At 69.6% G+C, this 13,107-nt stretch overlaps 1 protein-coding gene across 1 annotated transcript; it reads left to right on the top strand.

The window, feature by feature from the left end:
• The first annotated feature begins 4,242 nt into the window (after window positions 1-4,242).
• On the top strand, window positions 4,243-6,128 carry LOC123349914. The gene is made up of 5 exons (XM_044988202.1): window positions 4,243-4,353; window positions 4,621-4,779; window positions 4,883-5,048; window positions 5,674-5,750; window positions 5,892-6,128. The coding sequence occupies exons 1-5, from the start codon at window positions 4,278-4,280 to the stop codon at window positions 6,032-6,034; spliced, it is 621 nt and encodes a 206-aa protein (XP_044844137.1). The 5' UTR covers window positions 4,243-4,277; the 3' UTR covers window positions 6,035-6,128.
• Window positions 6,129-13,107: the final 6,979 nt, after the last annotated feature.

Genomic DNA, 13,107 nt, shown 5'->3' with positions numbered 1-13,107 from the left:
TCGCACTGAAGGGGGCACCCGCCCCCCACGGACCGCACGGGGCCACGAGTGGGCACGACCCGTGAGTCCGTGACAGGGCGTCCGTCCGTCTGTGTCCGCAGGAGGGGGATGGTCGGGGGGGGGAGCTTCTCACCCACAAACCCCGACCCAACGTTCGTTCCCGTTGCTGACACGGGACGTGCAGGGCAGCCACCGTCAGGGCCCAGCCCCCCCCCCCCCCGCCCAGCGCCCCCCAATCCAGCCCCTGGGAGCCCAGCGCCCCCCCAGCCTTTGAGCCAGGCTCGGCCCCGGGGGGCAGGCCGGGAACCCAGGCAGGGTCCCCCCGGTTCGGGTCGTTGATTCCGAGTGTTTCCATCCAGGGGTCCCCGGGATTCAGCACCGGGGGGGGGGGGGCGTCGAGTGGGATGGAATCCAGTGGGACCCAGCCCCAGATATGTCAGCCAGCCCCACACAGAGCCCCCCAGCCCTCCATGCCCCCACCCCTCACATCCCCCCACCCCCAGCTATGTCAGCCAGCCCCACAGCCCCCTCCTTCCACCCCACCCCTTCCCTCCATCCCCCCCAATGAAGACACCGGCTCCTGGCTTCGGGGTCTGAGTCAGCAGACGGAAAGCAAAGACCCTTTATTGGGGGCGCGCGGCCCCCGGAGGGCGGGACACACGGACGCGCCCCCCCCCTCAGTCGGGGTTCACCACCAGCAGTTTCTGCATGTAGGAGTTGAGCCATTTCTGGCGCTCCATGGCCGTCAGCATCTTGCTCCGCTCCCGGAAAGCCGCGTCGTCCGCCACCACGATGCTCCTCTTCCCGCCCCAGCCTGGGGCCAGCTCCGCAGGCGGGACTTCCTGGCTTGGCCGGCTCCAAAGGCGGGACTTCCTGCTTCGCCCCTCTCCGGACAGCATCCGGCGGCTCCAGTCCTGCAGGCTGACGGACGGCAGCTGCAGGTCCCAAGCCGGGGGGCGTCCGGCGGGGTCGGCGGGGTCCTGTGGGGCATCCCGCGTCCACAGCCTAGGGGGAGAGAGAGAGAGCGAGAGAGCCCCGGACTCCTGGGTTCTCACCCTAGCTCTGGGAGGGGAGTGGGGTCTAGTGCTTAGAGCAGGGGGGCTGGGAGTCAGGACTCCTGGGTTCTCTCCCTGGCTCTGGGAGGGCAGTGGGGTCTGGTGGTCAGAGCAGGGGGGCTGGGAGCCAGGACTCCTGGGTTCTCTCCCCAGCTCTGGCAGCAGGGGTGGGGTCTGGTGGCTGGGGGGGGGGCTGTACCTGTTGGGGGGATACGATGGGGGGAGCCGCGCCCCAGAGCACAGGAGCAAGGAGCAGCCCAGGAGGAAGGTGACGGGGACCAGACCTCTCCCAGCGCCGGGCGGGGCGTCCATCTCCGGCCCTGGAGGGATGGAAAGAGGGTCAGAGCCCCCCGGACACAGACAGATCCTGCCCCCCCCAACCTCTCCCCAGCCAGCCGAGCCCAAGATCTCCTCCTCCGCTCCCAGCCCCCACCTTGCCTGGCTCGGCTGGTACCAGCACCTCCCCCAGCCCAGCGGCACCCCCCAGGCTGAGCTCAGCCCCCCAACCCAGCCCCCTGGTCCCACAGCGCCCCCCGCAGGTTACCTGTGATCCCCGAAGCGGCGCACGGCCCAGCAACCCCCCGTCTCCCTGGCCCCAGCTCCCCGGGGCGATTTATACCCGTCCGCCAGCCCCCCCCAGCCCCCCTCCCCGCTCCCGGCGTGACGCAGGCCTGGGCGGCTGGCGGGGGTGTCGGGGGCGCGGATCGATGGCACCGCTGCTGAGCCGGGGGGGGGTCCCTAACCCCGTGTGCTGACTGAGGTGTTAATGAGCCGGCGGGGGGCCCCTGGGACCCCCAAATCTGATGCCCGGGGGGCCTGGGAGCTCAGAGTCGATGGGACGGACGGACCCCTTGGCCTGCAGCTCCTAATTGCCCGCCCCTCCCCCGCTCGAAGGCCTCGTTAGATGGCGTCGCTAACGAAGCCCCTGGCCCCTGCCCGTGATTCACTGCCAGCCCGGCCGGCTGTCGATGGCGAGTGGGTGGTTCCGGGGGGTGTCTCGCTCTCCAGGGCTCATTAGCGCCAGACTCGTTAGCCGGCACCCTAACGAGCTGGCGGGGAAAGGGGGGCTGGGCGGCATATCCCAGCTGGGAGGGGGGCCACCCTGCAGGACGCGGGCCCAGAGGCAACCGTCCCCATATTGCGCCCACTCTGGGGGGCCGCAGTACCCCGTGGGGGGGAGGGCAGCGGGGCCCTGGGGATCGTGGGACCCCATGAGACGCCCCCCGCCCCCAGGCCCATGTCAGAAGGGCCCCAGCTCAGGTGGCCCAGCCCCGGGAAAACCCTCGTCCCCCCGAAACCTGTTTATCCCCCGGCTCTGGGAGGGGAGTGGGGGCTAGTGGTTAGAGCAGGGGGGCTGGGAGCAGGACTCCTGGGTTCTCCCCCTGGCTCTGGGAGGGGAGTGGAGTCTAGTGGTTAGAGCGGGGGGTGGGGGCCGGGAGCCAGGACTCCTGGGTTCTCTGTGCATTGCAGGGCCTGTCAACGCTGAAGCCCCAGGACGGATCCTGGGGGGGCTGATTGGGGGGGGGGTGAATGCAGCCGACGCTGGGTTATTTCCAGAGAGGCCAGCGTGGGGCAGAGGGGCCGGGCCGGGCAGGGGGGGCTGGCAGGCAGCGCCAGGCGGACAAGCCGGAATCAATCGCCCGGCGCTCGCCCCCAGGCGGCTAATTGGGACTGGAGAGCGGGGGGCGGGCGGGGGGACCAGAGAGGAAAATCGTTTCGTTAAATTAATGGAGCGACGCGGCGACCAGGGATACGGAGCGGGGGGAGGGGGGGCTGCCAGCGGCTGGGGGGGGGTTGGGGAGGGGGGCACAGACAGAGGGATGGGGGGCAGGGGGATGGGGGAGGGGGATGAGGCCCCCCAGGAGGCACACAGAGGGATGGGGGGCAGGGGGTTGGGGGAGCGGGCTGAGCCCCCCCCCGGGACGCACACCGAGGGATGGGGGGCTGGGAGTTGGGGGAGGGGGATGAGGCCCCCCAGGACGCACACAGAGGGATGGGTGGCAGGGGAATGGGGGAGGGGGATGAGCCCCCCGGGACGCACACAGAGGGATGGGGGGCAGGGGACGGGGGGAGGGGGATGAGCCCCCCGGGACGCACACAGAGGGATGGGGGGCAGGGAGTTGTGGGAGGGGGAAGAGGCCCCCCAGGACTCACACAGAGTGATGGGGGGCAGGGGGATGGGGGAGGGGGATGAGCCCCCCGGGACGCACACAGAGGGATGGGGGGCAGGGTGTTGGGGGCGGGGGATGAGGCCCCCCAGGACGCACACAGAGGGATGGGGGGCAGGGGAATGGGGGAGGGGGATGAGCCCCCCGCGGCGCACAAAGAGGGGTGGGGGGCAGGGGGTTGGGGGAGGGGGATGAGCCCCCCGGGACGCACACAGAGGGATGGGGGGCAGGGGGATGGGGGAGGGGGATGAGGCCCCCAGCACGCAACCAGAGGTCTGGGGGGCAGGGTGGTGGGGGAGGGGGATGAGGCCCCCAGGACGCACACAGAGGGATGGGGGGCAGGGGGGTGGGGGAGGGGGATGAGTCCCCCCGGGACGCACACAGAGGGATGGGGGGCAGGAGGTTGGGGGAGGGGGATGAGCCCCCCCCCGGGACGCACACAGAGGGATGGGGGGCAGGGAGTTGGGGGAGGGGGATGAGGCCCCCCAGGACGCACACAGAGGGATGGGGGGCAGGGGGTTGGGGGAGGGGGATGAGGCCCCCAGGACGCACACAGAGGGATGGGGGGCAGGGGAATGGGGGAGGGGGATGAGTCCCCCCGGGACGCACACAGAGGGATGGGGGGCAGGGGGTTGGGGGAGGGGGATGAGTCCCCCCGGGATGCACACAGAGGGATGGGGGGCAGGGAGTTGGGGGAGGGGGATGAGGCCCCCCGGGACGCACACAGAGGGATGGGGGGCAGGGGGTTGGGAGAGGGGGATGAGGCCCCCAGGACGCACACAGAGGGATGGGGGGCAGGGAGTTGGGGGAGGGGGATGAGGCCCCCAGGACGCACACAAAGGGATGGGGGGCAGGGGGTTGGGGGAGGGGGATGAGTCCCCCTGGGGCACCCACAGCAGGATCACATGGGTGGGGGCAGGGGGTGTCTCTTCCCCTTTAAATCTCAGCCCTGGGGCCCCGCCCCCCCCAGCTGCCCCTGATGGGGGCAGGGGTTATTTATTCCCCCTCCCGGGGGGCTCATGGTAGCTGTTGCTGGGGGTGGCTGGGGGCAGCCATGGGGAACCAGCACTTGGGGGCCCTTTTCCCTCTTCTCTGGCTGAGTCTGGGGGCTGCCTTGCTGCCTCCCCTGGGTGAGTTGGCCTGGGCCCCCCCCAGCACCCCCACCCCCTCCCTGTGCAGCTGGGGGCAGAGAGGAGGGGGCTGGCCTCAGCTGACCCCTGGCCAGGACTCCTGGGTTCTCTCCCTGGCTCTGGGAGGGGAGGGGAGAGGGGTGTAGTGGTTAGAGCAGGGGGCTGGGAGCCAGGACTCCTGGGTTCTCTCCTTAGCTCAGGGTGGAGTTGGGCTGCTCTGGGCAGGGGCAGGCTCTCACTTGCGCCCCCCCCCGTCCTGCCCCCCAGATTACCCCGTGAGGCTGTACTCCGAATCCTCCCGCCTCTCCACTGTCCTGCGCCTGTGCCCTGCGTACTGCCTCTACGAGCGATGGCGCCAGGCAAGCGTGGACCCCGGCCAGGCACCCCGGGCATCGGCCAGGATCCAGGTGCACGTACAGCCCTCAGGTACGGGGAAGGGAGTGGGGTCCAGTGGTTAGAGTGGGGGAGGGCCCGGGAGCCAGGACTCCTGGGTCCCTGGCCCGTGACTCCATGTTGCTGTCTCCCCCAGGGGACAATGCCACCTACATGGTGCCCCAGGGCTTCCCGGTGCCCCCCTGCAGCCCCTTGTTTGAGGAGCCCCCCCACCCGCGGGAATTTGCTTATGATGTGGGGCCAGGCCTGGCCTGCTTGAACGACACCTGCACCCGGGACCTGCTCCCTGGCCGGAGCTACAGGTAGTGGGGCGATGGGGGTGGGTGGGTGGGGGGCCTGGGGTGCTGCCTGGGAGGATTGAATCTGTGGGGTACAGGGTGTGAGCAGCATATAGGAGTGTTTGGGGTGGGCTGAGATTGTGGGAATGGGGAGTGGGATCCAGTGGTTAGAGCGGGGAGGGGGGGCTGGGAGCCAGGACTCCTGGGTTCTCTCTCTGGCTCTGGGAGGGGAGCGGGGTCCAGTGGTTAGAGCGGTGGGGGGGGGGCGCCTGGGAGCCAGGACTCCTGGGTTCTCTCTCTGGCTCTGGGAGGGGAGCGGGGTCCAGTGGTTAGAGCGGGGGGGGGGGGGGGCTGGAAGCCAGGACTCCTGGGTTCTCTCTCCGGCTCTGGGAGGGGAGCGGGGTCCAGTGGTTAGAGCGGGGGGGGGGGGCTGGAAGCCAGGACTCCTGGGTTCTCTCTCTGGCTCTGGGAGGGGAGCGGGGTCCAGTGGTTAGAGCGGGGGGGGGGCTGGAAGCCAGGACTCCTGGGTTCTCTCTCTGGCTCTGGGAGGGGAGCGGGGTCCAGTGGTTAGAGCGGGGGGGGGGGCTGGAAGCCAGGACTCCTGGGTTCTCTCTCTCTCCATAAGAACCAGCTGCCTCGCTTCCCGCAGGGTGCGGTTTGCTCTGTATGGCCAAGCCGTGACCCCGGTGGCTGTGACGAACTGGTCCCGACCCTTTGAGACGCGAGGTGAGAGCGGTTTGTGGGGGGCGGAGGGAATGGGGGCACTGGCTCCCAGATCGGGAGGTGTGGCTTAGTCTGGCCACGCCCCTCCCCCCCGCATGGCAGGACTAAGCCCCGCCTCCTCGCCCCTGTGGCTTCCCCCCCCAGGTCTCCCCCGCAGCTTCCGCGCCCTGGAGCCCGGCCCGGGCGGGCACTCGGGGGGCAGAGTGATCGTCACCGTGCTGCTGAGCGTCTCCGTCCTGCTGCTGCTGGCTGCTATGGGGCTGGTCCTGGTCTGGGGGCGCCGCTGAGATGCTGCCGCCGCCTCCTGCTGGGGGGGGGGGGACCCCCCTCGCTTATCGAGTGAACTCCCTGTCGCCACATCAATAAACACTTGGTTTCCTACCTCCTGGTGTCCGTCCGTCTGTCCAGAGTGCCGGGACAGGAGCAGAACCGCCGTGCTGGGCCGGCCCGGCTGGCTGGCTGGCCCCCAGGCTCCTGTGGGGTGCCCGCTTCGGGGCAGTTCTCAAGTGATCTGTCCCCAATCCCAGCGTCCCCCAGTCAGAGGTTCGGGGACACCCAGAGCACGGGGTTGGCTCTTGGCTAATAGCCAGCAATGGACCTACGCTTCAGGCCTTCAACATCCTGTGGCAGGGAGTTCCCCAGGTTGACGGCGCGGTGGGTGAAGAAATGCTTCCTGCCGGTTGTTTTAAACCTGCTCGCCGTTGATTTCATTGCGTGACCCCTGGCTCTCGTCAGGTGAGGGGGTAAATAGGACTTTCTCCACACCGGTCCTGCTATTACAGACCCCAGCGTATCTCTCCCCCCACCCCCACCCCCAAGCTGAGAAGTCCCTGGTTTTTAATGTGTCCTATCCGAGCTGTTCCATCTTCCAGATCACTCCTGGGCCCGTCTCTGCACCGTTTCCAGTTTTACCAGATCTCTGCTACCAGGCCAAGCCCGGAGCTGCCTGTGCCGGGGGTGGGTGGGTGTTGGGTTTACCGACCCCTGGCCGGATCCTGCCCGGCTCCTCTCCCTTCCCTGGGGGTCCTGCGTCCGCTTAGCTTCTTGGGGGCAGGTTCTCAGAGCACTGGCCACGGGGCCGCCACGATCTCTTGGGTGAGTGGGAGCAGCTCATTCGGATCCCACTCTCGCCCGGCCCTCAGGGGGACCCTGGCAGCCCCCTTGGGGTCACTCTCGGGGCGGTGAGCCCCTCAGCTTCCTGCCCCTGGGGACCCACCCTCAGAACCTGGAGCCCCTGCAGCAAGTGCCCTGGGGGCAGACAGACCCCCCCCCCCAAGGGAGCCAGGACCTCCGGGCTTGGGAGTGACTCAGACGGGGGGGGGAGTGGGGGGGGGTGTTGGGGGTCTGGGCACAGAGCGGAGAGTCCTGGGTTAGTGCCAAGGCCACCTGCGTCAGGCCTGAGCCCCCTGGGTGCCAGTGCCCCCAGCTCCTCCCCAGCCCTTTGTCCAGCAGCTGGTAGCACCCGCCTGGCTCCCTGCCCAGGGGGCACCCACGGGTGTTAGCTCCTGGGTGTCAATGGTTTGGGTAGGGGGTTGGGCCATTGTCTTCTGGGCCTGCCGGCATGGGTCACGTCTGGGTCTGTGCAGCGACCAAACAGCCTCGTCTCCCCACCGCAGTGACCGTGTGGCACATGGGGAAACTGAGGCGCACAGTCCTCACATCAAATGTTCTCCAAAAGTCCTTCTCCGTCACCGGCCCCCAGCAGCTTGTACGTCGAGCTGGGCTCATGCCTCCACTGGGGGTTACTTTGTGTCTCATCTGCTGTTTCGTGGCCCGGTCCCCCGGTTCGGCCCCTTTGTCATGCGCCGCAGTTAAGCGGCTTGAGTCATTTTGTGTCGGCTGCAACCTCGGCCACCTCCCTGGTTCCCCCTTTTCCCGGTGCCCATGTTGGGCAGCGCTGGGCCTGGTGCAGCCCCCCGGGGGACCCCACTAATCACCTCTCTCCAGTCTGAAAACTGCCCCTTTATTCCCCCCCCCCCACTTCGTTTCCTGTCTTTTCCCCAGTTACTGACCCGCGAGGGCCGGTGCCGCAGTGGGGGATTTTCTTGGTTTTTCTGTGGTTTCCCAGTGGGTTCCATGCCGAGGGGGTGGGACTCAGTGTCCCCGGGTGTTATGGGTTTAACGAGGGGAGGGGGGAGGGTGTTTGTGGGTACAGAGGGCCGGAGAGGCCTGGAGGATGGAGACCCCAGCGACTGGTGCCCTGGTGCCCCGGAGACCCGGCTCAGGAGTCGCAGCCGGTTCTGGCCGGGGGGAGGACAATGGGCTGCGGGGATGGGACCCCGGTGACCTGACCAGCCGGGTCCAGCCAGAGGGGCTAGAGGACGGGAGGGGGGAGGAGCCCAGGAGACCCTGTTTCCCTGGCGACAAGACAATGGACAGAGGGGGGCTTGGGGCTGGGGGTCTCGGAGGCCCAGCTGGGAGCAGGGGGGCTCGGGGCTGGAGGGGGGGGCAGAGCCCCCCTGGCTGCAGGGGGACTGGGACGTGCTGGGCTGAGGGGGGCCAGGCCTGAGGCTGGAGAGTTTCCTGTGCTGGGTTCAACGCTCAATAACCCTCCTGTGTTACGCCGGCTGAGTCGCTCCGGGCGAGAGAGCAGGGTGGGGGGCGGGGGGGCATCGGCCCCTTCGGGGGGGGGGGGGGTGGAGGCCCCAGGGGTCCGGAGCAAGGGGACTCCCCGAGGGGCCCACGGCAGAGACAGAGGCGCTGAGGCTCAGGGAGGGGCGGCTCCAGGAGGTGGAGGGGCCTGACCCTGGGGGAGAGCGGCCCCCCGAGAAGGGCTGTCGCACTGAAGGGGGCACCCCCCCCACGGACCGCACGGGGCCACGAGTGGGCACGGCCCGTGACAGGGACGTTCCCCCTTATCCCAGTTCCTGTGGGCTAGTGACCCTGCCGCGTTCCCCGCTGGCTGGGAGGCCTGGCTGGCTGCGGGGTGGGGCCCCTCTGGCTTCCCCAGGGGTCCCACTGCAGGATACGCACGGTGGGGGGGGCTGGATGCTTCCAGTTCAGACCCAGGAAGGGGACCCCTGGGGGCCCCACAGAAAAGCCAAGCCCTGGGGGCAAGGGCTCAATCCCGAGAGAGACAGACCCCCCCCCCCACCGAGCAGGCGTCACAGGGACGGGGATCCTCCCAGGGGCCGTAAGAGCCGAGCAAATGTGGGGCCTGGGAGTCTGGGAAACAGGGTGCAGGGATCAGAGCAGAGGGGCCTGGGAGCCAGGACTCCTGGGTTCTCTCCCTGGCTCTTCGAGGGGAGTGGGGCCTAGTGGTTAGTGCAGGGGGGGGCTGGGAGCCAGGACTCCTGGGTTCTCTCCCTGGCTCTGGGAGGGAAGTGGGGCCTAGTGGTTAGTGCAGGGGGGGCCTGGGAGCCAGGACTCCTGGGTTCTATTTGCAGCTGAGCCGGCGGTGCTGGGAGGGGTCTTGCCCTGCTCCTTGCTGTGCCCCCCGGTGCTGGCTGCCCCTTGCCCACCTGAGGTTCCTTGGGCCCTTTGGGGGTGTCGGGGGGGCTGGGCTGTGAAGGTTTTTGCGGGGCTGGGTCCCAGCTGCTCCTGACGTTGGGCTCACCCCAAACCTGGTGGGGGGGGGGGGATGGTGGCTCCCTTGCCACCCCTGGGTGCGAAATTCATGGGGCTTTGCCACACCCCCCTTGACTTCCTGGAGCGTGGCTCACACGGGGGGGGGGGGGTCAACAGCCCCCCCCGACAGTCCCAGAAGGTGCCGCTGAGCTGCAGTTGTTATTGCTGGGTTGTTCGCAGCGCCTGTGCCCCCCCCACCCGCCCCGGAGCACGTGCGTCATCCCCCCCCCCCATGTCCCGGGGGTGCTGCTAGGGAGGAGCTGCCCCCCCCATCCTGGCTCATTGTGCGTCTCTCCCTCCCAGCGGCAGCTCGAGGTTCCCCTGCTCTCTGCCCCCCACCGAGGTGAGTCAGACACGGGGTAACAGGGAGCCCCCCCCCGCCATGTGGGCTGCTCCGGGGGGGATCCTGACTGGGGTGAGGGGGGCTGGAGAGGGGACCCCCCCACATTTTTGCCTTTATGTATTTAGAAGGCCAGTGCCCCAATTTCCATGGGGGGTGCATCTGTTTGGGGGGACGTGCACCCCTTACAGAGCTGGGGGGAAGGCTGATTTCTCCCCTTCCCCAGCTATTTAAAGGGACAGTGCCCCATTTTGGGGAGCGGGCGTGTACCCCTTTAAATGCCAAAGGGGCTGGAGCTGTCACGCGCCCCCCCCCCCCCGTATTTAAAGGGGTGGTGTGCAAGTCCATCCTGGGGGGTTGATGAGGGGAGAGGGGGTGTAGGTACCCCAAATCTGGGAGGGGACAGAGGGTGACACATGACAGGAAGCGGCTGTAACCTCGACACCCCAGTGGGGGTGGGAGAGGAGCCCGACCTGGCTCCCCCCAAAGGGACAAGGGGGCCGGGGCCAGGCTGGGGGGGGAGAGTAAGAGTGGGGGTGGGGCAGGAAGAGCTGGGGGGGGCAGGCAGAGCCCCCCTGCTGAGCTGCCCCGCTCCCCATAGCCCAGCCCCCCCGCCGACCCCCCGCCCTGCTCCCCACAGCCGGTGCCCCCCCTGCCGACCCCCCACCCTGCTCCCCACAGCCGGTGCCCCCCCTGCCGACCCCCTGCCCCGCTCCCTGCAGCCCAGCCCCCCTGCCGACCCCCCACCCTGCTCCCCACAGCCGGTGCCCCCTAGCACCCAGGGCTGGGAAGACGCTTTGTTTGCTCGCGGGGGGGGGGGGGGCGGGTACCACGCCAGCCCCCGGGGACACGTTGCCAACAACGGAGGCTGGTAACCAGGAGCAGGATGGGGGAGTCCCGGGGGGCCCCCCCGTAGTTATGGTTACGCCATCGCACCGGGGCACGGGGCTCGCAGGGCTGGTGCCAGGATGGCGCTAGGAGGTCTTAGGGGGCCAGCAGGGGCCTGAGATCGGGGGGGGGCAGCAGGGGGGGCTGACACTGGGGAGCGGGGGGGGGGGAAAGCAGGGAGCTGGGCTCTGGGCAGCGGGGAGGGGCCCTCAGGGGGATCTGAGGGCTGGGGAGCAGGGGGCCAGCAGGGGGCTGAGCTCTGGGGAGCGGGGGGCCAGCAGGGGGGCGCTGGGGTCTGGGGAGCGGGGGGCCAGCAGGGGGCTGAGCTCTGGGGAGCGGGGGGCCAGCAGGGGGGCGCTGGGGTCTGGGAAGCGGGGGGGCAACACCCCAATTTACCCCCCTCTCCCCCTCGCAGGTGCTGGTTCCCGGCGATTCCCCGGCGCCAGGTGATGCGGCCCCGGGCCCCTCCGCTCTGGCCGGCCGCCCTGGTGGCCCTTGGGGCTTGTCTCGCCACCGGTGCCCCCCAACCCCCGTCCCCCTCTGCCCCTTGGCCCCACCCCTCCCCCCTGGCTGGCAGGGGCCCCCCCTCGCCCCCCAGCCCTCCCCCCTCTCCTGACACTGGATGGGCCCCCGAGTCCCCCATCGCCCCCACCTCCCCTGCTCCCTCCCTGCCCCCCAGCAGCCTGGCCCACCCCACGGTGACGCTGGGCCAGGGGAGCCCAGGTGATGGCGCCCCCCAGAGGCCCCCCGGGGCTGCAGCAGGAGAGCCCGGCCGGCAGGGGGCGCCGGGGCGCCGGGGGGTCGAGATGGTCGTGCTGGTGGAACGAGTGGAGCAAAGAGGTAAAGGGGGTGTATGGGGGGCAGGGGGTGGGGGAATTGGGGGCGCATGGGGAAGGAGTTGGGGGGTAGGGGGGGCAGCAACGGGGGTTCCTGTTGGGGCACTTAAGGGCGGGGAAGGAGTGTGCAGGTGGGTCATGCGCTTAGGGCCGTCAAAGGGGGGTTCAGGGGGGTGCAGGAGAACAGGCTGAACAAGGAGAGTGGGGGGGGGCAGAAGTGGGCTGCATGGGGAAGTGGGGGACAGAAAGGGGGCTGTGGGGGGCAGAAAGGGGGTGCATGGGGCAGGTGGGTGCAGAGAGAGGGGCGCTGTGGGGGCAGAAAGGGGGTGCATGGAGCAGGTGGGGTGCAGAGAGGGGTGCTGGGGGGGCAGAAAGGGGGTGCATGGAGCAGGTGGGGTGCAGAGAGGGGCGCTGTGGGGGGCAGAAAGTGGGTGCATGGAGCAGGTGGGGTGCAGAGAGGGGAGCTGTGGGGGGCAGAAAGTGGGTGCATGGGGCAGGTGGGTGCAGAGAGGGGGCGCTGTGGGGGGCAGAAAGTGGGTGCATGGAACAGGTGGGGTGCAGAGAAGGGTGCTGTGGGGGCAGAAAGTGGGTGCATGGAGCAGGTGGGGTGCAGAGAAGGGTGCTGTGGGGGCAGAAACGGGGTGCATGGGGCAGGTGGGGTGCAGAGAGAGGGGCTGTGGGGGGCAGAAAGGGGGTGCATGGGGCAGGTGGGGTGCAGAGAGGGGGCGCTGTGGGGGGCAGAAAGGGGGTGCATGGAGCAGGTGGGGTGCAGAGAGGGGCGCTGTGGGGGGCAGAAAGTGGGTGCATGGAGCAGGTGGGGTGCAGAGAGCCGCACTGACGGCAGCAGAAAGTGGGTGCATGGAGCAGGTGGGGTGCAGAGAGAGGGGCTGTGGGGGGCAGAAAGGGGGTGCATGGGGCAGGTGGGTGCAGAGAGGGGGCGCTGTGGGGGGCAGAAAGGGGGTGCATGGAGCAGGTGAGGTGCAGAGAGGGGCGCTGTGGGGGGCAGAAAGGGGGTGCATGGGGCAGATGGGTGCAGAGAGGGGGCGCTGTGGGGGGCAGAAAGGGGGTGACTGCATTGGCCTAGTGCAGAGTGACTGGGGCAGTGCGGGGGGAGGGGGTCCAGGGAGGCAGGGGGGGGAAAGACGCAGAAGTGGGGGGGGCGGGCGAGCCGGACGCCTGGGTCCCATCTCAGCGCTCTCTCCCCCCCCCGCCCAGGCCGGCCGGCTGAGCACCAGGGGGCCGGGGGGGCCCAGGCCATGGGCCTTTTCCTCGCGGCCTCCGGCCTCCTGCTCTGCCTCTTCTCCGGGATCTACTGCGCCTACCGCCGGGGGGCCCGGGGGTCGCCCTTCGCCCACCGGCGCCTGCAGGACGGGTCCCTCGAAGACCTCGGTGAGCGAGCGGGGCCCGGACGCCTGGGTTCTCTGCCCAGCTCGGGGAGGGGAGGGGAGACTAGTGGTTCGGGGGGTGGTTGGGAGCCAGGAAGCCTGGGTTCTCTCCCCAGCTCAGGGAGGGGGCCTAGTGGTTAGAGCGGGGGGGGGGGCTGGGAGCCAGGACTCCTGGGTTCTCTCCCTGGCTCGGGGAGGGGAGGGGGGCCTAGTGGTTAGAGCGGGGTGGGGGGTGGGGGCTGGGAGCCAGGACTCTTGGGTTCTTTCCCCGGCTTGGGGAGGGGGCCTAGTGGTAGAGGTGGGGGGTTGGGAGCCAGGACGCCTGGGTTCCCTCACTGACTCAT

The sequence above is a fragment of the Mauremys mutica genome, chromosome 15, assembly GCF_020497125.1.
Source record: "Mauremys mutica isolate MM-2020 ecotype Southern chromosome 15, ASM2049712v1, whole genome shotgun sequence".
NCBI classification, from domain to species: Eukaryota; Metazoa; Chordata; order Testudines; family Geoemydidae; genus Mauremys; species Mauremys mutica.
The sequence above is the reverse complement of the archived record's forward strand: the minus strand, read 5'-3'. Positions and strand labels throughout refer to the sequence as shown.